The following is a 24,427-nucleotide window of genomic DNA, read 5'->3' as shown; positions in this document are numbered from 1 at the left end:
TCATCAACACCGGACCAAACACAGTGAAGGCGCGACTTAACACAGCCTTCAAAAGTCCTGTGTACACCGCTGCTTTCTCGGTGCTGAAGCATTAACCAGTATAGCTGGTGCTGCTGTCTCTGGTTCGCTGCTGTTATGACTCAGTCAATTGTTGTTCAAGGTAAGCTGAACTCCTGAAAAACTGTGGTTTGGTTTGGTTTTCTGGGAAATTGCTTTAAATGGTTTCTTTTATGTCGCCAATTTAATACATAACCTCGGAAGAACGGCTGCTAGCTAAGCTGAAATGTTCTCTTCCAGTCGGGCAGTGTGGAAACCAGGTCGGTTGCAGATTCTGGGATCTGGCTCTGCGCGAGCACGCACACGTCAACAAGGTAGGCGCGCACGTACGACCACGTTCAACTGCGCTTTCAGATTTTACTTAAAAGCATCAGTATAATACACATAAGCTTCTTACCTGATCTGTTTCATGCAAGTTATAATACAAAAATATTTCTTTTACATCAAAAGTACCATAAATAAAACCATATTCTTGTTGGATTTATATTCTTGAATATGTGTTGAATTGAAGGATTAAATACATGGGAATATTCAACTATCACACCACTCCTTCAGGAAAAAGCCATTCACCCAAAAGCAACATAAAAAGGCAGAATACAGTTATGAAATATGCTCAGGGACAAAGCCTTAGTGGTGTCACCTGTTGTAACAAAAGGTGTTGGGGCATAATGACAGTGTGGGGCAGCATCACGTTGTAGGAGTGTTTTGCTGCAGGAAAGACTGGTTAACTTCACAAAATAGATGGCATCATAAAGAGAGAACAATGTGAAAATATTAATGCAACATCTAAAGACCTAAGCCAGGAAGTTCAATGTCAGATCTTCCAAATGGATAGTGACCTTAAGCATACAGCCAAATTAGCTAGAGTTACTAGCGGTACACCGATTTGTTGTTAAGGAGATCAATCAATCTTATTTTGATATGAGACACTGTTCCACTTAACACTGAATCAAGAATAACACAGAATGTGTTCTGTCATCATTTTATTTAAGAGTCAAAGAAAAGAATGACGGTTGAGACTTTTGGCAAATCCAAGAGAAAAGAAAGAAGTAGATACATCGCTCTTTAATATCCACCAGTTATGTACTATGGGACTTCCATCAACTTATAACAAAAGAGACAGTCTTTTCACATGCACCTGTGACCTTGCACAGAGCAGTTCAGTAAGTTCACAACAAAAACAACTTCTCAGAAGTCTTCTGTTATCAGCTTCCGTTTGCCCAGTGAATAAACCAAAGTTTTGTCACCACAATGTCCAAATAGGATTTCTGACAGTTCATTCCTGTTCCCAGGCCTGAGGGAACAGGTGTTCCTCTCAAGGTCTGTCTGGTTTGGAGTCGTATGGTTTTACCCTTTATCTGGAGAGTAGAATCAAGAAATTATTTCAATAGAACCTTTAACAACATGAAGTAGGCTAAAAGATTTTAAAAAGTAACACATTAGTCCATGATTTAAAGAAATTTATGAACAGATGAGAGACAGTCATTGACACCTATCAGTGTGGAAAGGGTTACAGTAACTTCCAAGGTGTTGGGTCTTCAGTGAACTACAGAGAGCCATTATCCACTAAAGGTGAAAACATGGAAGAGTGGTGAACCTTTCCAGAAGTGACTGGTCAACCAAAATTACTCTGAGTGTATCAGCATCTCATCCAAGAGGCCAAAAGAGACTGTGACTATCTGAATAACTATGAAGTCCAGATTTAAATGTCCAAAATTGGTAGTCTCTGCCAGCAGGGCCAATAATGGTCTCAGTCAGAGGATGGCGCCAGATATTCACCAGATCATCAACAGAAGAATATGAACACATTTAATAATAACTGTAGTGAGGAGGGATCTGCTGTTTTCCATTGTGAGTCATTTATGGCTCTCGTTTTGGAAATGGCTTATAATAAAGGCTTCTATGTTATTGTTTGGACTCATTATTGGCTCCTATTAAAGCTAAAATGGTTGTCCTTTGTAACTTGCTGCATGTTTTGGATGTTTCTCTCCTTGTACACACCTACATCCAGGGAATATGTGGAGACAAACTGAAAAGATGAATAAATCTTAAATTTGGTTATGTTAATGCTAAGACTCCTAAACACTAGCAACACTGGGGGCGCAGTCAGATACAGTTATACTCTTGCATGAACATGCTGGCTCCGAAAGGCTTGGATGGTAAAATGTGATTCGCTTTACTAACACATGAAGAATGAGGAACCGTATGTTTTTTTTTTTAATGGTTGTAGTTGTAACCTCTTATTGACTTAAACTTTTCTGAATATAAACTAAACTATAAACAATTTCAATTAATCTCTTTATTTTCTCCTTATCAATGGATTGTTTTCACTACATGCAGAGATTTAGCCTTATTCATTTTCAGCAGCACTTCTTCTTCTCCCCAGAGAATGTGATTATTGCTCTAGATCAAACAATAATTAAATATAAATTTTGGTTTTAACCTTCTCTACGATGCAGCTTAAAGTATCTGAAGTAAAGGAAATTGCAGTGAACTGTTTTCACGTTATTCTGTTAGGTAAAAATACCTTGCATCATTAATAATTCATCCTTCATACCTTTTAGTTACAGTAACACTGTACCAGGAAACAAAACTGCTGCACCTTAATGAAGTATGCAGATCAGAGCAGCAACCTAAAAATCTGTCTAACTTTTTTTCAAAGAGAATCCTAGAAGTTGTTTGGCCCTAAAGCTCGTCCTAACATCTTGTGTTTTCCTCCTTCCTCAGAGAGGATTGTACGACGAGGCCCTCAGCAGCTTCTTCCGTAATGTGGATCCAAGGTAATTGCACCTTAATTCACAGAAAGGTGGAGACGGAATAGCTGTAGCTATTTTGATGTTTGACACATGTTTCCAGGAAAAGTGGTGGTGGAGCGTGTTATGTTGGAGGGAGGATCCAACACCTGAAGGCTAGAGTAAGTCCTGCCCCACCCGGGTAACAATGATGTTCCTAAAATGGCACAAAAAGAAAAGAAATCCCAAACAGCATTTTACAAGATTTAAGTATTATGAAATGTTTTTCAATTAATTAAATTACTATAAGAAGTGGCCCCAACATGCTCAACAAAAAGTGGAAGACAGATTAGAGAAAAGGAGGCGTTTATAAATGATTCCAGTGAGTTTGTTACCTGGTGACAAACTCACCTGTGTAAAAGGACAGAACAGAATAGAAACGACCTTTTTGTCCGTAAGTGGGGAATTTCAGGTCCAACAGCAGCAAAGTGGCAGGAAAGTTAAAGCATGTAGATTTACACAAAATAAAATTATAAAAACAAAAACTTGTAGAGTATGGAAAAAAAATACCATTATTAAAAATAGCTTACTCCATCCAATTGAAAGAAATGTTCAGCTGAGAGGTTGAGTTAATAGAGTGCACAAAAAAGCACAATATTTATACGGATGTTTTTGTATGAAAGGTTTCTAGGTAGATTTCTTCATCCCAAGCCATCGAGGAACAGATGTCACACTGGGGTATCCAGTCAGTCAAAGGATACATTATTCACAGGCAACCAGCTACAACACAAAACAGGTCCATAAAGATCGATTGAATGTATAGGTAACACTACAACCACATTCACCTAAAAAAAACTGCACACAATCATACACTGAAACACTGCTTTCAGTGTTTGGGAGGCAAACTGAGGCACATTGATATGTGATGGGAGAAAGCTGGAATCAAACCCACAACTTTACAATTGCAAGACTACTGTACATCTGTCTGAAGCATTTCACACTAAAACAGTGCGAAAACTTTAGCAAGTTATGACAAATCAATAAGTGATAGATGTTTTGAAACAAAAATGTGGTAGCATGTTTTGCAGCCCTTTTGAAGTTCAATAACCAGTTAAATACATTGTTAAGCACTGTCCCATGATTTTAAAAAAATTACCATCAAGCACCATTTAACAAGCGCCATCTGGTACTCTAAAAGTGTCAAAACAAGTGTGGGCTGAGTGTGTAATGCTGTAATTATTCTTTTATTTGTACTGTAGAAGAAGTTTTTCAGGCCTGGCAGCTTGCCCAGAGAGAGCACTGGTGAGAGGCTAGAAATAATGGACCAATGGCTCTAGACTTTATTCAGTTATTTTGCATAAGGAGATGGCAAATTTAATTGAAAGAAACATTTCATTTAATTTATGATTTTGTGCCATTTTCATACATTTTTAAGTTTTATACATAAGCCATTTACCTCACATATGGTCTGTAGGGCAAGTGGGGAACAAAACTAACTTTTTATTAGTTTTCTCAGTGCTGTCATATGAAACCCATTATCTCCCTACTTTAGGTTTCCTGTAAGTTATAGTAGAACTTTTGCTGATGCACTGATAACAATCAACCAACTCCAGCTTTTTATTTTGCAAGAACACATGTATCAAAAGAAAACACCTCTTTATGTAACTTAGATGATCTTGGAGATATATGTGTGTGTTATTTTTAATAGCTTGAGAGTTCTCAAGGATAGAAACAGTTTGTCTGCTTTAGGAAGACTGTGACAAAACCTTTACTCTCTTGCATGTGTAGTCTTCTAGCTATTCTGACGGCTCTTTGAAGAAAATTCCATAATGAAGTACAACAACATTTAATGTCCTTTTTCAATAAATAATTTTTTTTATTGAACAGAATCAACTTATTATTTATGACTAAGCACATTAATTTGAGTCATTATTATAATAACACAACCAAGTCATTTAGTTCTTACTGTACCAGATGTTCCTGTCAAGCAGGGTCTTTTTTAGCTTTCATCTTCTAACGATAGCAGTATGTCTCAAACTCACATGTTGTCATTTTCTGCTGTTTAAATTAATCGTGTCACTCATGGAGCTCAACTATTGGGGGTTTTGCTGCCATTAGGACCATAATAAGCTGTATGCTTTTTTGGTTAGCATATCTTATACAATGCATACTTAGAAGCTTATAATTCTATGTATGCATTGAATCTTTAATACTTGTTCTGTATTGGTGCTCACTGGACAGCTAGCCATGTGTAACTTCAGATCCATCTTTTCAGAACAGAAATGAGTTATGTCTCATCTCTCAATATGTTGGAAGAGACTCATCAGTCAGTTCAAATGAATGAAGAGCAAATATGTAATGTTTCAAGAAGATCTTCCCTGTTCTTGTTTCATTACAGATGTAGTTAGTTGAAGTTGTTTCCTCCTTTGTATCCAGTTGTTTTTGGCCACAGACCACAGGCTCCAAGTTGGGTTCAAACCCTCACTACAGCTCCTGACTTGCAAGGTTCTGATCTTTGAGCTAGTTTATCTTTCATTGCAAACAATAATAACAACAATAATCACCACTGAATTATTGTTCCATTTTTAGAATAAGTTACTCATGGAAAGTGTCTTGATCTCATTCATTGCAGTGTTCTTTGGTAGAATTGCAATTTAGCCTACTCCTTTTGGTGAAAGGGAACTCCACTCATGGGTTGTACCCTGATGTTTCACTGCACTCATGGTGTCTCTATTCTTCTCTTGACAGATGATTTTCTATAAATGTCTCCAACAGTCAGACCATTCAGAGAAAATGCCTTATTGTTTTGTCCATTCTGTTAATTTCTTGTGAATTTTGACCCGTCCTTCATGTTTTTGTTAGGCGGAAGGCTGCTTTGTCTTCTTTTCAATGAACTGTTGCAATTATTCCTAATTACCTAACAATGTTGGCACGCTTATGTCACGCCTTGTCAGCACCCACTGTACTGGGCATGTTTTAAAACAAAAATATATTATTCTAACTGTTTACACTATTTATAGTTAGGATAATAAAATTATTTATAGCTCGCAACTTCCGTATGCGGCCTTGCAGCATCGGCTGCAGATGTTAGAGGTGTTGTTTGTAGGATGGCTTCTCTTCATCTGGCATTGCCTCCTGTTCAGCTTGCTGCACTTCTGATGACTTCAGCCACATGTTCATTTTTCCTTTGCAACATGGTTTTCACATGTGACTTTTATATGTGAAATTTATGGGATTTTCGTGTAAGGGTGACCAAACAGCTGGAGAATAGGCCTGAAACCATAGATTGAATTAATCACGATAAATTGATTTATTGAAATCAAATTTACTATCCATCCATCCATCCATTTTCTGTTCACCCTTGTCCCTAATGGGGTCGGGAGGGTTGCTGGTGCCCATCTCCAGCTACGTTCCGGGCGAGAGGCGGGGTACGCCCTGGACAGGTCGCCAGTCTGTCGCAGGGCAACACAGAGACATACAGGACAAACAACCATGCACACACACACTCACACCTAGGGAGAATTTAGAGAGACCAATTGACCTGACAGTCATGTTTTTGGACTATGGGAGGAAGCCGGAGTACCAGGAGAGAACCTACGCATGCACAGGGAGAACATGCAAACTCCATGCAGAAAGACCCCGGCCGGGAATCGAACCAGGACCTTCTTGCTGCAAGGCAACAGTGCTACCAACTGCGCCACTGTGCAGCCCAAATTTACTAAGCGTCATTAAATGGAGCATGCAGACTCAGAAAAAGGCAATTTGCTAAAACAAAAATATCCTGAGAAGTGATTATGCTAAAATGGTTCAAAAATATCTAAGTACAATACAATATTTTTATTATTTAAAAATGTGTAAATTTTTTGTGTTTAATATGATTCTAAGATTGTACATTACAGGCCTAAGTGGTTAAATGAAAAACTTACAGAATCTACCAATTTTTATCTGATTAATCATCAGAATGACATATAAAATGTTGGTTAGTTGTAACCTCTATTTTTTTTTTGTCTTGCCCGGTTCTGAAAAGTTCCATATAAAACAACCACCACATATTTCATTCTGGCTAAAGATATCACAAACAACAACACTGTGGATTTTCAATTATTTTGGTTTCACATTTTTACATTTGGCTTTATAAAACAGGAAGACATGGTTGTTTTATTTTTCAATTGTGTTTTGAAATGTAAAAACCAAGAAACTCTAAAGCCTACAGCCATTAAAATCTGACACTAAACCATTTTAGTTTACATTTTGTGAAGGAGGAAGTTACACTCGGGGTCTTCTTCAGATGTTTTCTGTTTCCTTCAGTGGTTCTTGGTGTAGCGCCACCACAGGCGAGAGGAGGAACAGGTTTTTCAAAGGGTTTGGTTTATTTGAGACAATGCAGTGTGAAAGCAAACCACAGCAGCTGAAAACACAACAACATTGGAATCTTGGTCATCAATCAATTAATCAATCAAGTTTTTTTTGTATAGCATATTTTAGCGACGAGGCAGTTCAACATGCTTAACATTATAAAAATACAAAGTCATAGAACACAGTCAACAATTGAAGCATTACATTTTGTCAAGTGGCTCTGATACATATCAGAATGTTTAAAAATGTTAATAATGTTTCAAAAGCAACTCTAAGCAGGTGATTTTTTTTAGTCTAGATTTAAAGGAACTCAGTATTTTGACTGTTTTGCAGTTTTCTGAAAGTTTGTTCCAGACTTGTGGTGTGTAGAAGCTGAATGCTGCTTCTCAATGTTTGGTTCTGGTTCTGGGGAGTCTACTGGACAATAAGTATCAGTTAAAACTTAGCTATGAGTTGCCTGCAGTGACTGAAGGAAAGTGCCTGTGTGTGATAGTATTAAGGCGTCCACATTCTCAGAGATTTGCCACATTCTCAGGCGGTCTTGATCGACATGGAGGAGGGCGTGGTCCACGGGATCCTGCAGGGCCCACTGAGGGAAGTGTTTGACAGCGCTCAGCTCCTCACGGACGTTTCGGGTTCAGGCAACAACTGGTGAGAGACAGACACGCCACAGGAGTTCCGTCAGGGTGGAGCAACTGTGGCGCACCATCATTCTTATCATGCTACAGCTATTTTACAACCACTCACACATTCTGTTACGACACACTGATTTCTCAAGGCGCTGTGCTCAGGGGTAGTTTGGTGGTTGTTGTTTTGGTTCAAGGAAGTGAAACATTTTGCTAAAACAAAATTTTATGTTACTTTTTGAAAGCACAACTACATTATAAGACCAAACTAATCTGTAATTTCATTTTACAAACCATCGTCTATATCCGTTTATCCTTGCAGGGTCGTGTAGGGGCTGGTGTCTATCTTCAGGGTGAAAGGGTAGTATACCCTGGAGAGGTCGTCAGTCCATCACAGGGCAACACAGAAACACTTAAGACTGACAATACACACACGCACACACACTGTAAGTCTTTCTATCTTCACAGGGACTTTGCATTGAGTTCCATTGGTTTTTCATTCATTTCTACAGCCTACCCTGACTCCGATTTTTACCCTCAACATAGCCATTGCTAGTACACACATAACCCTAAGTCTGACATGAACTCAATTCACACCTTAATCCTAAACCTGACCCCTAACCAAAAAAAAAACCCTCTTAGGGGACCTTTTGTAGTCCCCAAGTAGTATTTGTTAACAAAATGGTCCTTACCCTGGATGAAATACAAGGCCACACACATTCTGTTACTTGTAGTAAAAGACTAAAGTGATTCAATTATGGAACGTGTGAAAATGTTCTCTGTGTGTGTTCTGCCGCGTGACAGTTACTGTTAAAAACAAAAGAAAAGATGCACTTGAACCAGAGCTGCTAGTGACTCACTGAGAAAAGAATTTGAGGCATATTAAAGGGGAGTTCCCACAAGACACCCAAAACCTCTTTAATGTCTTATTCTTCTAGAACAATTGGCCTGTTTAACCTGTAGCTGTACACTGGGAAGAAGCTCATCCTGTAATCTTAATCTCTGTATCTCGTGTCAAAGCGCACGCTAATATCTTGGCTGTCATTCATTCCGCTTCCAGGGGGCAGGCTCGAGAAAATCCGGTGAAAACAATTATGAAAAGTGTAACACTCAGTGTCACATAATCTCCTTAACACAGCAACAGTTTCACTGCCTTGGAAAAACAATTTACATTTCACATTTTGTCAGGTTTTTATTAGGAACGCACCTATCTGAAAATTTTGGCCAATACTAATGTCTGTTGTTAATTTTGCTCTTATGTCTGATAACCAATATTTAATTGATTCGTGTATATTTCCCTGCCCACTGCTTACACTGCGTCTCAGCTCCTGTTAAATCCTCTGCAATTCTGTGCTGAAGCATGAACTCTGCCGCATGCCCAAACAAAACAAAATGTAAATTCAACTGTTTTTATCTTCACATCATCTTCTAATGTTATTCCCTCATCCAAAACATACCTGGAGTGTTGCCTTGATTTTTTTCATGTTTGAGAAATACTTAGATCTCCATGGCAACTATTCAGCTGTGCAAAACTCCTGGGTGGACCTACCCATGCCTTTGAGGGGCAACTCCTCCTCAGAACTGTTGCTTCCAATCTTATGAACTTCTGCCTCACAGAGTAGCCCAGCCCTTAGCCTCCCCCACCCAGCTCCTTCAGACTAGCCAGCAGCAATGAGCAAACATATGGTGGAAATGCACATCTACTGAGCTCATTATAGGAGCTACTTCTCAGTGCAATGCTGGTAAAATGTTGTTAAAGGGTCAAGAGAGGAGTGACGTTCTGATCTCTTCCTGAAGGAGGAGTTTCAGAGGTTTTGAAGAGACAAATGCCCAATTTCAAGGTGTCAAATTAGGAAGTCTAATGTCTTTTGAGTCATATTTGATATGTACAGCAATTTATAATAACTGAAGTTAACTTAGTTACTTGATAATGTTATAAAATGGCACCATGTGCCTGGAAAACACATGGTGTACTGCCCCTTTAAATACAAAAATGGCACATCTGAATTCATACTGAACTCAAACTACATACAGGTGTTTGTTAATTAGGTGACTTCTGGAGGTAATCGACAACTTTGGATTTTATTTCAAGGTGTCAGACATGTATTTGCAAAAAAAAGTAAAGAATGTATTGTATTCCATTTACTATTTCTTATTAATCAATAACCATTGGTCCCATTGTATTAATCTTTATCCACTCAGGGCTGTTGGGAACCTGACGTACGGCTCGGCCTACAGGGATTCCATAGTGAACAAACTGAGAAAGGCAGCCGAACACTGTGACTGTCTCCAGTGCTTCTTCCTCATTCACTCAATGGGAGGAGGTAAGCCACACACACACTCTGACCCCCTGTTGTACAAATGAGTTAATTTACTGTTCAGAGGATCTCCATGTGTTCCTACCTTCCTTGCATTTCTTAGCTTTTCTTGGCTGATGCCTGTTTGTAGTTTTCTTTGACCTCTGACCTATCTATTCCAATGTTTATTTTCATTTCTGCATCAAAACATTCAGATGAAACTTGATATTTACACACCTTGTATATCAAGACGGTGTTTCTTTTTGTCTTTTCATTTCAGTTAGGTAGCCAGCCAGTGTGACCGAAAACACAACGTGATACTGGTCAAATTTAGAGGAAACACAAGACATAGATGAATTAAGCAGCTGCTTAAGGCTCAGACCTTCAGGGGCCCCATAAATGCTAACATTTTAACACGGACCAAAGATGTAGAATTTTAGCTTTTTTTTAAAAATTAAGAATGACAATGCTGTTAATTTTACATAATATCCAAATTTGGAAAAGAAACACATTTCAAATATGACCTTCTACAACCCATGTAGGTTTATGTCTCCTCCAGACTGCTTATGTTCCATGTCATATTCCCTCAGACCAACTAGTGACCCCAACTTACTACATTTTAAGCACACCTGTACACAGAATCAGTGTCTTCCATTGCAACTTCTCCACCCAACATGTGCCGGACCAAAGAGCTGCCTGCATATCAGGGACATGGTGGTCGATCTGCATGTGGCTGTAACTGACTACAAGATTACTAGCAAGACTCTTGGAGAGACGGTGGCAACTGTGCTTTTAAGCATTCACAAATGAAAGAAATACTGTTTATCCTCTGTCTGGAGCTCCATGCAGGATCTTGCCTCATGTGTGGATCGTGTGAACGTTGCAGGCCAAATAAGCCCACAACCAGTTGTTAAGGATCTTTAAGTTTGAGGCAAGAACATCATTACACTGTATTGGAATAAATAGTCCCTGGTAAAAATGACATTTGTACAGACTTGTCCTTATTCATTGACCTTATAATTGCACGGAGGCAGTATTACTTTGAGTACTCACTTGATTAGCTGCTTGCTGCTGCTGATAGTTTTATTATCCTGGAGTTCTGCATGCATTGCTGTGGCTTATTTGCATCTTATTAAGTTATCTAGAGATTTAGAGACACACTATAGATTTGAGGTGATTTAGCTCTTTGTTTGCTTGAGAGTTCTTTTGCTGTGGATAAGTGATTGGTTACGGTCGTCTTCAGTGAAGACGAGCTGTGAGGTTCCTCAGGAGTCCTTCCTTGGACCTCTTCTATGTTCTCTGTCGACTACATACATTGTGTTAAATTTAATCCATTTTCTGAATGTGTATGAAATATCTCTATTAATATTAAGCTTAAACATCTTAATGATTCAGAGAAGATTTGGGAGAAATTTCTGACATTTTTGTCATCAACTCCAAGAAACTGAAAGGATGTCATAGTGTTTCTGTAAAGAAAAGTGGGTCAGAATCCCAGAGACCTCTGCAAACCAGGTGAAACATCTTCACAATGTAGTCTACGACAAAACCTTTAAAACAGTGACTTTTATGTATTGTTTCATATTATGATTACATTAAACTGAAACTGCTATAAAATTAAAGATGGTTAACTTCTTTGTGAGCAAAACCAGCGGGAGATTGAATTGTTTTTTGCAATGTAATTAATAAGATGCATGCAATACTTTGTCAGAATACTTACATTCTATTGTAAAAGTTATTTTAGCAGTTTTGGTACATTAGTGTCTCAGTTTTACAAATTCTTGGACAGTTTGGATCTGATTTCAGTCAGAGTGCATTTCCTGCAGAAATCCTTATTTAGTGAATCCATCATTAAGTCACTTATAAACAACTGCAGAAAAACTGAAGACCAAATTTTTTGGCATATTCTACTTCAATTTCCAAGTATTTCATATCAACTAAATAAAAGCTTCAGGGTTTGGACCTAGTCCTGTGTGTCTTCCTCTGATGAAGTAAGAACAGTGGCTTCACAAACAGTAAAAATATATCTAACCGAGATGGCACTCCAACCTGGATAGAAGTTTTTAGTCTTTGGAAACCTTTTTCTGTTCTCCTGTCACTGACTGAAGGATGTTCCCACAGTTTCCTTTGTGCCTATAAACTGCAGTAACTTTGACTCTGACTTTAAGGTACAGGGTCCGGTCTGGGGACCAGAGTGCTCAGCCTGCTGAAGGAGGAGTTTCCTGATGTTTGTCGCATTGTCACTGCCATGTATCCATCAGCAGAAGATGATGTCATCACTTCTCCCTATAACAGTGTCCTTGCTATGAGAGAGCTGACGGAGCATGCAGATTGTGTCCTGCCTGTTGAAAACCAGGTTTCACTTTTCTTCTTTCAGAAACTCACAGGTTACATATTAAACAAAACCCTGAATATTTTTCTTTCTTTTCTGTTTTCCATTGCTTTTTTCTATTCCAGTCTCTGGTGGACATCGTGAACAAGATCAGTCTCATGTCTCATAATGCAAAACCTGGATGTGTGCTAAAGAAAGAAAGCACAGTCACCTCTGGACAGGGGGGGGTCAGTCCAACAGAGAGGCCATTTGATGCCATGAATAACATAGTAGCTAACCTGCTGCTCAACATCACCAGGTATGAAGCTGCATTTAATTAATGAACATTTGGGGTTTAATCAACTTCTAAGAATACAGTTTAATGTCCCATAGACATTTAGCATAAAACGGATTATATACTGGAGATGTTATTTCTGATTTATGCTAAATGATTGTGGTTGACTTACTGAAACATCCTTTCTTTTTACAATGGTTGTATCAAACCAACTTGTAAAGTATTCAAGCTGAAAACAAACATGTTCATCTAAATTCTATTTAATCGACATTTGTTTTGCAACTAGTGATAAAAACATTTTCATATCACCCAAGATCAACTGTTATAGTTCGCAAATAAAAGTACGTTTTTGACACACTAAAAAGGAAACATAATATCTATTTATTCAAACTATGAACAAACTTGAGTTATCCAAAGTTAATGGAAACTGTCATGACTGATTTTTTTTTTTTTTTTTTGTGCAGCTGCTTGTGCTTTTAATTTGAGCAGGAATGTCATTTACCTTAAACAGATTTGTTTGGATTGTTTCAATGAGATGAATGTTTATTATTCCTAATGTAATTTCCAGTGGAATTGGTGAAGGTTGGTTTATATTTCATATGTTAAAGTTGTTGAAATTGGGGGATTGGTGACTCACAATGGTTTCTTTTTTATTTCAGTTCTTCACGTTTTGAGGGTTCTCTCAACATGGATTTGAATGAGATCGCCATGAATCTGGTCCCCTTCCCTCGTTTACATTACCTAGTGCCCAGCCTCACGCCCCTGTACACACTGGCGGATGTCAACATTCCTACTAGAAGGTCTGCTTTCATACTGTCAGGGCAGATATTTTTACTTCCCACCCACTGAGCTCTGGGAGTTGAGCTCACATTAAGTCCTCACTGATGGCATCCATAGTGTTTATCTAGAACATGAAAAGGTAGCAGCAAGCTCAGCAACAGATGCTTCCCTTCCTGCGTTATGAAAGATAACTACAGTTAGAGTTAATATTCCAATAGACAATGGCTTGCAAAATCTTCATAACCCAAGAGGGCTGGATGCAAACGAAAGCCAAAGTTCAGGTTTTATTTGTGAAAAAAGAAAAAAAAACCTTCAGAACTATATATTTAAAATTACTTACTACTTTGTTTGATGTGTCTGGTGAGTCCAACCAAGACTATTGGCTGCCTGAACGAAAGGTTTTCATTTTAGTAACGATGTCGGACACAGTGGAAGATAGAGCTGCAGAGGAGTTACGTTTTAAACAGAAGGTACAAAAATTAAAAGCTTGAAAGCAGGTGAGTTGCAAGGCTTTTGTCTTTTACATAACCTTGCATTTTAAATTATCTTGTAAAATGACTTTGTTTAGTAAACTGAAAAGATTTCCAGCTCCACTCTAAATTTGATTTAATGGTTTCAGCATATATAAATTAAAAGATTTTAAATTGTTTAACATTTATATGTAAGATTTCAAGGAGCTGGCAAGTTTACTTTGTAAAAGTTCAAAGAACAATATTCATAGTTAAATTGTTTTGTTACCATAGCAACAATCTGATGCTGTGAGTTTAATCTTTGAGTTTGAGTTATGTTTGCCCACAAATACAATTTAGTAAACTGCAATTATAACTTATTGCTTTTTAGGTTGGCCAATTAAACTACTCCCCTTCTCCCAGATTTCACTAAATCTAACACAGAAGCTGTTAGAGTTGCTGATGTTTTTAGCAGCAAGAGGGGCCCCTAAGTCAGATTCTGCTCCAGGCTTCATACAGCCATGGACCGGCCCTGCATGATGAGTTAAAGCTGCTGCACTGCGCAGAGATGCGCAACAAACGAGAGATTTAATTTAATGCTGCTAATGTGGCTTTAGTAGCTCTTCCATTTTGAGTTTTTTACTCAAGGGGACACAAAAACTAATTTGGTTTGGTCCAGTTTATGGGACGAGTTTCTGAGATCTCCGCGAAGCCGCACACATTAACTCTAAGTGTACAAAGTATTTGATATGGTTTGATGCTTCGTGTAACCGGAAAAATAATAATAAAATAATATAAAACCAGCGTGATGCGTGACTACAAAGAGAGCGCGAAAGCTCCTCACCGGGTTGAACCTGAATGATGAGGTTAGCCTGGTTCGTTAACCACTAACGCACTGACCAACCGGGGACACAGTACAAAATTCTTGTTTCACAAATATAAATCATTCTCACCGCTCGCTTAACGCACCTTTGAAAGCGTGACTACAAGTTATTCCTGTGGTTCACATAGAGCTGCGCAACCAGAGCTAACACGGTGGGTTTTAAACTCTTACCTTGATCAGAAACTCTGGAAAGAATCATAATTCCTCACAGTGGGTTGATGTAAATATCCATACAGGTCAGCCTGTGTCCAGTTTGAGTGAAAGGAGGCGCGCGATCTGTGCTGAGGTAAACTTCAGACATCCAACTGCTGCAGCGCGCGAGGCATCGCGCAGAAGCGCCAGCGGTGTGATTGATCCGGCTTTAAATGCATAAACTACAAACATATCTTTTAGGAATAAATCTGTTCGCCAATGAAACGCTCAGCGCAACAGAGACGCTTGCAATCCGGCTTAAAAAAAAAAGAAAGCGATTTTTTTTTTCCATCCATCCATTCTCTTACGCTTATCTGGGGTCGGGTCGCAGGGGTAGCAGCTTCAGAAGGGAGGCCCAGACTTCTCTTTCCCCAGCCACTTGTTCCAGCTCCTCCGGGGGAATCCCAAGCCGTTCGCAGGCCTGCCGAGAGACATAATCCCTCCAGAGTGTCCTGGGTCTTCCTCGGGGCCTCCTCCCGGTGGGACATGCCCGGAACACCTCACCAGGGAGGCGTCCAGGAGGCATCCTGACCAGATGCCCAAGCCACCTCAACTGGCTCCTCTCGATGTGAAGGAGCAGTGGCTCTACTCTGAGTCCCTCCCGGATGACTGAGCTTCTCACCCTATCTCTAAGTGAGAGCCCAGACACCCTACGGAGAAAACCCGTAGAGTGTCCCAATTTTTTTATTTTTTTTATTTTCTTGAAAACATAAACAAGATAGGCTTAGCCTGGCAGTGAGGCTCGTATAGCATGGTGGGCGCCAGGCCTATAATATACTGGGGAAACCCTGTGTATCAAATATGACTTAAAAGAGAATTACTTCCTAATTTAATTCTCTGTCTCTTTAAAACATCCTGCTCTTTCTGAAACTCCGCCTTCAGGAAGTCATTACAACATAGCTAGTCTATTAACCCTTTAACAACATTTTTACTGGTGTTGCTCTGAGAACTAGCTTCTATAATGAGCTCAGCAGACAGTTCTAAGTTCTAACAAGTGTTTGCTAATTTCTGCTGACTAGTCTGAAGGTGCTGAGTGGGGGAATCGCGGGGTCAGTCTGCTTTGTGAGGCAGAAGCTTGGTAACATGGAATCTGCAGCTTTGCAGAGGAGCTTCATCTCAAAGGTGGAGCTAGGTGTTTTGCACAGTTGCGTGGTTGCTATGGAGATTAAAGGATTTCTGAAACATGCATGAAAGAATCAAGGCAACTGTACAAAAGACTGTTAATTATTTGTTTTTCAGCCCTCTAGTTTAGGTTTTCTTCGAGGTGTTTTAGATGTAGTATTTTATTTCAGCCACTGGGTGGCTTCACGTTCATATTTGTTATATCTTGCTTATGGATCCGAGTATTGAGTGGTGCGGCTCTCAAGGCCAACTTCGTTGTTGATTTAGTTCGGTTTCGTAAATGTCTAAGAGCTGTGTTTGTACTTTGTCCCGTTGAATATTATGGTCGTTTGGTGTGGTTTACTTGTATTGTTGAGAGCTAGAAGTTAGCCGTTTAGCATTAAGCTATGGGCTCTTTGCACCTGCCGCACTGACGTCACAACCGCATGCGCATATGCGGCTCTCTTTTTTCCGCTTTAAGTTACCATGACAGCTAGAAAAGACAAAGTCTTATTTCAGACGCAAATAAAACAATACTATGAACATTGCTGTCTTCCTAATATAATGGGCTTTTAAGCTTTTCATGGTGGCTTGCTACCAGTTAAAGCTAACGCTGCACAGCAAAGTTTACAGGCTTCACTTCACTCTGGATCAGCTTCTTCAGCCTAAAGAAGACGGTTAAGGAGCCTCCTGTGTTATTTCCATGGAATCACTTCTGTATTCAGCCTGAAAGAGTTTATGGGAACGAGAGAGCAGACCAGAGCCAGACAGCCGAGTTACTGATCTGCCTGTACACACTGCTGTAAACACCGTCCTGCTTCACAAGAAGCATGCAAAACTAATAAAGCGAAGTAACACGGAGACCTTAAGGAACACGGCCATATTTTTCTAAAAGCAACAACTCTGAACCTGAACAGTCAGCTGAACTAGAACTCCGACACCAGAGCTGCTCTACTGTTAAGCTATGGGCTTGTTGTTCCTCAGGCTTCAGAAGCAAAAAGCCTGAACCGTAAAATCCCCGTTACTTGGTCTCTGACACCAACGACAATAAACCACATAATATACTTGAAAACAAGGTAAAAACATTGTCCGTTAATGAATGATGAAAAATGTTTAGATACTTAAATAGCACATTTTTACAAGAAAAATGTCTGGCATAAGCTAAAGCTAATGTTAGCCACAAAGTTTAAAGAAGGTAAAACTCACCTTCGTATCTGTGTATAAGGAGGCGAACATCTTAAAACCTTTCTCCAGATTATTGTTGGGGCTTCGGATCGATGTTCATCATTAATTGTTACCTTGGACAAGCCCTGAAAACACCCAGTGGAAAGAGCCTTTTTCAATAGATCGGAAAAGATTAAGCCGCTTTTCCCCGAACGTGGAAGCTGAGGTGCAAAGAGCCCATTAAGCTCGGTTAATTAGTTGCAGCTGTTATTTGTGTTACCATTTCCAATTGAAATGCCTTATTTCTCTTGTATGTTTTATGGTGTGACACTATTATTAGCAGGGTTTATTATTATCATTTATGTATAATTATTATTTACATTCTCATAGTCAGACATTAACCAGTTATTAGTCTATAGTAATCCTTAAACACATTTATTCATTTGTGGACATTTGGTTTATTGATGAAAGGATTTACAGGCAAATTCTCATAATTTGTATTTGTTTCTCTTTATAGGAAACCACACACACACATACACACACACACCCCAACACACGCCCACCACACGTGCCTTTATATGTATGGCTGAACCTCAAGAGCTAATTAAAAGCAAGTAAAGCTCAATTCTGGACTCGGACATTCTCTTCTTTCACTAACTCACCTGAACATATATATCAGCTGTTCTAACCCTGGAGTGATTGTTTATCCATAACCAAACCAGCTTCAGTCTTCATTACAGCAACACTCCTGGTATGTTTTTGATGAAGGAATAACATGATGACATGATGTAAAGCTCAAAAAAGTATATTTTACATAATACTGCCCCTTTAATAAATAACGTTATAGAAAACCTTCCTAGTTTAACAAGACTTCAATCAGCGTCTCTTAAAGACATTTACAGTATCTAAAGAAAAGAGGCTTTAAAAATGAGTTTGTTGTTACATGGACTGACCTTTCCTAAAAACATTTACCAGATAATCTGTATATTTTCCCTCTTGTACTCCAGATTGGATCAGATGTTCAGCGACGCCTTCAGTAAGGAGCACCAGCTGATCCGGGCCGACCCAAAGCACAGCCTCTACTTGGCCTGTGCTCTGATGGTCCGGGGCAACGTGCAGGTGTCTGACCTCCGCAGGAACATCGAGAGGTCAGAATATCAGACCTCACTCCTCCCTCCCCCCTCCATTTCCTCACCAAAACAGGCCAGGAGTTTCTTCACCCACCCTTAGAAACTCCACCATGACCTTAACCCTCATGTGTTCCTATAATACCCCCATTCAGCAGCGGCAGCACCGACTCATGACTGCCTCCCTTCTGCTGCCCTGAGCTCGTTTTCCTGACAAATCGAAGCACAGACTGGTGTCAGAGCACATATCTGTGTGTGAAGTTTCTATTAAAAAGAGTTGAGAGGGAAGGGAGAGGTCAGGTGTTGGCATACAAGAAGGTTCCTGCTTGGAATCTCAGCAGGGGTCTGTCTCTGGGATGTGTGTGTTCTCCTTGTTCCCATGCCAAGTATTTTTGGTCTAGTTTCTAGTGCAAATATCTTAGTGCACCTGATATAGGAGCTTGTTTCAAGTCCATATGTCCTTCACTAGCTCCATTGACAGAATGTTTCTCTTATCAAGGGAAATATCTCTTCTTATAAGTGAAATAATCTCCTTATGGTACTCTTTTTTTATATTAATATTAAGGAATTATTTAATTAAAACAGGCTCCTATTGCTGAAAAGATACTTGCAAGTTAGTTTTGTGTTATTTTGAGTCAACTGATATATTTGCACCAGAAACTAGACAAAAAATACTTTGTAAGATTTTGTGTTTTTGCAGTTTGCTCCCTCCGCTGTGCAATGATACACATACTGAGTTTGTCAGCAATGCTTAAAAAGCATTTGTTGACTTGTGTAGATGTGGGTGCAGAGAGTATTCTGTACTATAGCCCAGAGGTCCATTCAAAGAGCCACTTTTATCTCCGCTGCTACAAAATAAAACTCTCCTAGCCTGGAAAAACAAAAACAATTTTATAAATTTGTACTATGTAAAATATTTTATTTTGAAAGCCAACAAAATTAACTGAAATTGATTCTTATTTTAAAACAAACTGAATTCTCTTTTCCAAAGGAAAAAGACTATTTTATTGGATGAGCCTTTTCTGTTGAAGTAAATGAAGAGGGATATGGATCATAGTTTGAAGCTAGTTACTTTTAAAAGCCTGTTGTAGATATTATATGTAGACTTTATATACAGAAATTCTCTGAAAGCAGCTATTTCTTAGATTGATTAATAATTAACAGCCTTTTATTGTTCAAGTGTCCCCAGCTGATACTAGCTGGTGAATTAATCAGGCTGTCTGCTCTAGTACCAGTCCTACAATCACCTGCTTCATATCTCAGCTAATTCACCCTGAGGGTGGATCACCTAGTCTTCAGTGAAATTACCACAGAGCCCAGATCTTTATCTCCACCACCAGAGCAAGTATGAACAGGTGTGGTTTGTTTGGAAGGGTTATTCTCTCTCTGCCTCTGCTTAGGTCTGCAGGATTGTTCCTCCATCCATCCATCCATCCATTTTCTGTTCACCCTTGTCCCTAATGGGGTCGGGAGGGTTAGGATTGTTCCTGAATTAAATAATATTTAGTGAAACTAAATGACTGAAGCTCGACCCAAACTTGAATGATTCCACACAGCAGCGACCAACCTGGCCTAGTTAAACCGCAAATCGATTTTTAAGAAGAGTGAACTGAAATTCCTCCATGAAGATCTGAGCGGCTGATTAAAGTTGAGGAGAAAGGGCCAATTAAAGCTGCTGCTGCTTACAGGTGGTTCTACCAGTTCCTCACTCTGTGCTGCTCTTGGTGTTTCTCCAAAATGGAAAAGCTGAGATTAAATAATGTCAGTGTGTGATCTGTTGTCTGCGTTTGCATACTGTTGTTTGAATAGTCTTTGAGATGCCCCATCACATTATGGGGTTCTGATGCAGATTCATTTGAATACATTAATAGAATAAATAGCTATAAAGTACACCGTTTGCAGCTTTCTGGTCTTTTATAAGCCTGACCTGCAGATTAGATTTTTAGTTTTGGTCTGGAAAGTCGCTAAATAGTTGGCAGCAGTAGAGTGATTACTGTTAACCATGCCTGTGCAGACCTGACCTGGTGGGTTGCTCTGTCAGTCAAACCTTTCTCATAACAGCGCAAAGAGGATTGTGTCTGATTTTTAGAACCTTTTTAGATAAGATCAGTGGATAAGCTCAGGTTCACATGTAGGCACTAACCAATCACCGATCTGCTAAGATCAAGTAATTTGGGGCTGATTTGTGGGTGCAGCCCTACTAAAGGCTTTTCTCTTCAGCCTTCGCCCAAGTAAATTACAAGCCTGTTGAAACTCAGACTCAGTTGTCCATACCTCATAAATATTCCACACACTCTTACATTGGTTTTGATTCTCAAACTTAACAATGCATGTCCACCTTCACTATCACACCTTTTCCTTCCACTCAGTTTTCCATTAATGTGCTTGGAGACAGCACTGTGTCAGTACACGCTGCATTTAAAGTGCATTATTAATCCCAAAGGGAAGTTAAATCATGATCAATTTTTGGCTTACCACTCTGTGGGTAGAACTGCTGAGTCAGCGGTCTACCTCGTGATTGTGTAGATCAAAACACAAATGTATTTTTGTATTGCTCCAAATTAATATTTTAAATTTCTGAAAAACTGAATTTTGGTTTTGGTAACTTTTTGCCAATATCAATGACATTAACTAATGAATATTATTATTCATTGTTGCAATATTCATAGGACTGTTTAGAGTGCAATAATTTTTAGCCAATATATTCCAAGTGTTATGAATTAGCTTTTGAATTAGCTAACATAATATTTAACCGCTTTGACAGAGTCTCGCAACAGCAACTTTAGCCCACAAAAGGCTAAAGGTCACAGAGTGATGGAACTTATATCATCATTGCAATATGTACCAGAATTAGCACCATGGTAAGATTTTCTAAATAGTAATATTTACTTTTTGTCAGAAACAAGCCAGATTTGCCTAGCAGGTAAGTCAACAACTGCATAAAAACTTCTACATCTACAGCATTTTAAATGTTTAAATTCTGGTGAAATTTACTTCCTTCACATTATCTTAAAACCTGTAAAAAGTTATTACTCAATAACTTCATTAATAAAACATTTTTGGATATTGTCATGTGACTTTTAGATATGAATATACAACTATTAAACTCGGCAGTTAGTTTAAATTAATTTCCAGTTTTTGATGAAAAGTGAATCTTCCTCAGTCTGATCACCCATGTGCTCACATGACAAAAAGCAGATCTTCTCATTTTCAAATGAGTCAATCAAATTTTTTAGATCTAAACCTCAACAGAAAACAAGATTGCTCCTCCACTGATAGGAATACTTATTGACCGCTGCATATCTGCAGAACTGTGACAACATTGCCTGTTGTTATGGAAACCATGTAGTCTGATCACGACTGTCATGTCAACACTTCCTTTCAGTCATAACTCAAAAATCTCACCTGTTATCTGGACTCCACTGTGGTTGGCAGTCTGGAGAAGGTGAAGCTAGCTTCTAGTTCTTCCTGCTGTCACGGCAACTGCTTTTCCAGTACACCACTACCACTACTGGCCTGGTTTGTCCAGAAACCTTTTTTCAAAGCTAAACCATCCAACCCCTGGTCTTCACTGGGTCAAGAAGAGGTATCTGTGAAGCTGTTAGCAAGTTCATCCGTCTGCTAACATGGTTCTATAGAACCTGTTTCGACTGGACAGGTTCTGTGTTCACTACTAGTACTACTTACATTGCGACTCTTTTTCAATGCTGCATTGCTAAAAGATTTTTTTCACTTCCAATACCGATACCAATAACCTGAGATTTAGTATGGGCTGATAACAAGCCGATACTGAAAAATACCTGAATTGACTTAAAATGTGTCCTTTTTTTTAAACACAGACATAAATGTACTGAATTACACATTTATGTGATAACTCTGCACCAGTACAGCACACTGACATACAGCAACAGCTTCATCAGCTTGGTCAACATGTTAAAACAACATGAGTTTCTTCAGTCAGTGCAAGTAGAATAATAACAGCCAATGGAAAATAAATAATAAAGAAACTGAAACTGACTAAAACAAATAAAATAATAAAGCATAGAATTAGACTGAATAGATCTGCCTTTACGGATCGGTCACATTGTCACAATACCTGATCTAGATTTTTTTCAATATTGGGAACGATACAGATATCGGTTTGGTGCATTTCTAATTTTACTAATATTAAAACTGTGAACAGTCTGTATTGTTAAATCTTGATCTGTACATTCCAGGTATTTGTCAGTTTTTTTTTTTTGCTTTATTAACCGACTGCTTTAAGCGAACCATGTGAGCATCAGAGCTGCAGTGGTCATCTTCTGTGTGTCTGTCCTCAGGCTGAGACCATCACTGCCCTTCGTGTCGTGGAATCAGGAGGGCTGGAAGACGGGCCTGTGCTCCGTCCCCCCTGTAGGACACACCCACTCCCTGCTGGCGCTGGCCAACAACACCTGTGTGAAGCCCACCTTCATGGAGCTGAGAGACCGCTTCACAAAGCTCTACAAGAAGAAGGTGATTATTGCATAAACCTTTATCTTTACACCTGTCATAGAAATGAATGTTACATTTATTTTAGGCTTTTATTCATTTATCAGTGAAATTCTGTCTAGATAGGTACAATATGCAACTTTAATGTACAAGACATTTAAGGTTGATATGGTTTGTATCAAATCCACACTGCGTCCAACATAAACAAAGACTTTAAGACTGACAGCCCACATTTAGAAGCTATGTGTATTCTGGAGGGAATGTTTTCCAGTCAAGCAAAATAAAGACTGATCTATTTGACTCCTCCAAGCTCACATCGTGTCACGGAAACCGAAGTGAAGCTTCAGACCTAGAAACATCCAAGAAAGCAGAAAGATCTCGAACTCACCAATCGGTTTTCAGCTGTAATGTGCAGCTGATGAAATCACGAGGTGACTCCAGTGTAGACACAGATAGTGTCTCCATGCAGATTGAACAATGAGCTTCAGCCACTTCTGCTTCTGAAGATTTGATGTCCTTCAGTTGTGAGACACTTTTTTAATTTTTATTTTCGTGGTTCCATTGAATTTATTTTCGTAATTCCAACTTGCACAATTTTAAGGTCAATGGAAATGCAGTTTGAGCCAAGCATGGCAGAGGCAGCATGGTTCTTCTGTTTTGCTGAAAGCAGCACTGATTTCCTGTTCAACATCAGGATCTAATATGCGTTCCTTTGAACCTGCTCTTTTCCCCTAACATCCTTGTTTTGTTTTTGTTTTTTTGTCTCTGCCTGTGTGTGTAGGCTCACTTACACCACTATCTGCACATAGACGGCATGGAGCAGAGCGCCTTCTCTGAGGCGCTGTCCTCTCTCAGTGCACTGATTGAGGAGTATCATCATCTGGACGCCACAAAAGCCCGACTCATACCGGACGCACCCAGACTCTCCATTGCCAGATGAAGATCCACTCGGACATTTCACAAAATCCTTCCCAATAAAAACACGCGCACCTTTTGTAATTTTGATATATTTAATTTATGATGTGAATAAAGTGAAATTTTCTGTTGGACTTAAAAAGAACATGTGAGGTTGAGTGTGACTTGGTCAGTATTGGCAGCATTTTAAGGATCTGTGACTCCTATTAGCTAATCTGAACGGGTCCACAGCTGGATGTGAGGAAGGACCTCCTGATGTTCTGGTCTGAATGGATAGAAAATATCATTTTTATTTCTCTCTTTTTTTACTTTGGATTTTGCTTAAAACTACATTTCTGTGCTTCTGTGTCTTCATTTTAATATTTTGCTTGTTTTTTGGGGGGTTTTAAAAATAAAATCAGAGATGTATTTTTCTATACCAAATTTTATATTTCAAATTCATGCAAAACCAGTTGTTTAGTATATTGTTTTTACTGTATAAAGAGAAAGCAAATATGTTAGGCCTCCGTATTATTACAAAATTCCAAGGCGATAAAACGTTCCCCTTTGATAACGTTCATCTCTGTGGAAACTCAAGTCCAGCCTGATGTTTCATAGCTACGTCCCCATTCCTCAGTAGAAGTTACCAGGTTTTCATGTCTTCTAAAATCTCTCGATGAATGATTGCAGGTCATG

The 24,427-nt window shown here is 39.0% G+C and overlaps 1 protein-coding gene across 2 annotated transcripts; it reads left to right on the top strand.

Moving 5' to 3' along the window:
- Nucleotides 1–15: 15 nt before the first annotated feature.
- On the top strand, nt 16–23,894 carry tube1 (tubulin, epsilon 1). Of its 2 annotated transcripts, none has more exons than XM_028039614.1 (12): nt 16–160; nt 298–371; nt 2,785–2,837; nt 2,914–2,971; nt 7,681–7,796; nt 9,974–10,095; nt 12,240–12,421; nt 12,523–12,695; nt 13,331–13,471; nt 18,248–18,388; nt 22,687–22,861; nt 23,619–23,894. In XM_028039614.1, the coding sequence occupies exons 1-12, from the start codon at nt 136–138 to the stop codon at nt 23,775–23,777; spliced, it is 1,419 nt and encodes a 472-aa protein (XP_027895415.1). In that variant the 5' UTR covers nt 16–135; the 3' UTR covers nt 23,778–23,894. The 2 variants fall into 2 exon arrangements, with proteins under 2 accessions (XP_027895415.1, XP_027895413.1); XM_028039612.1 differs by having other exon boundaries at nt 12,234–12,421.
- Nucleotides 23,895–24,427: the final 533 nt, after the last annotated feature.

Source organism: Xiphophorus couchianus, chromosome 15, assembly GCF_001444195.1.
Source record: "Xiphophorus couchianus chromosome 15, X_couchianus-1.0, whole genome shotgun sequence".
NCBI lineage: Eukaryota > Metazoa > Chordata > Actinopteri > Cyprinodontiformes > Poeciliidae > Xiphophorus > Xiphophorus couchianus.
Note: the sequence above shows the minus strand (reverse complement) of the source record. Positions and strands in the feature narration are given on the sequence as shown.

Bases quoted from the DNA above. Each gene is read 5' to 3' on its own strand.
- tube1 (XM_028039612.1), top strand. From the start codon at position 136: ATGACTCAGTCAATTGTTGTTCAAG. The intron at 12,696-13,330 runs GTATGAAGCTGC...TTTTTATTTCAG, and splicing joins CTGCTGCTCAACATCACCAG to TTCTTCACGTTTTGAGGGTT. The intron at 18,389-22,686 runs GTCAGAATATCA...GTCTGTCCTCAG, and splicing joins CTCCGCAGGAACATCGAGAG to GCTGAGACCATCACTGCCCT.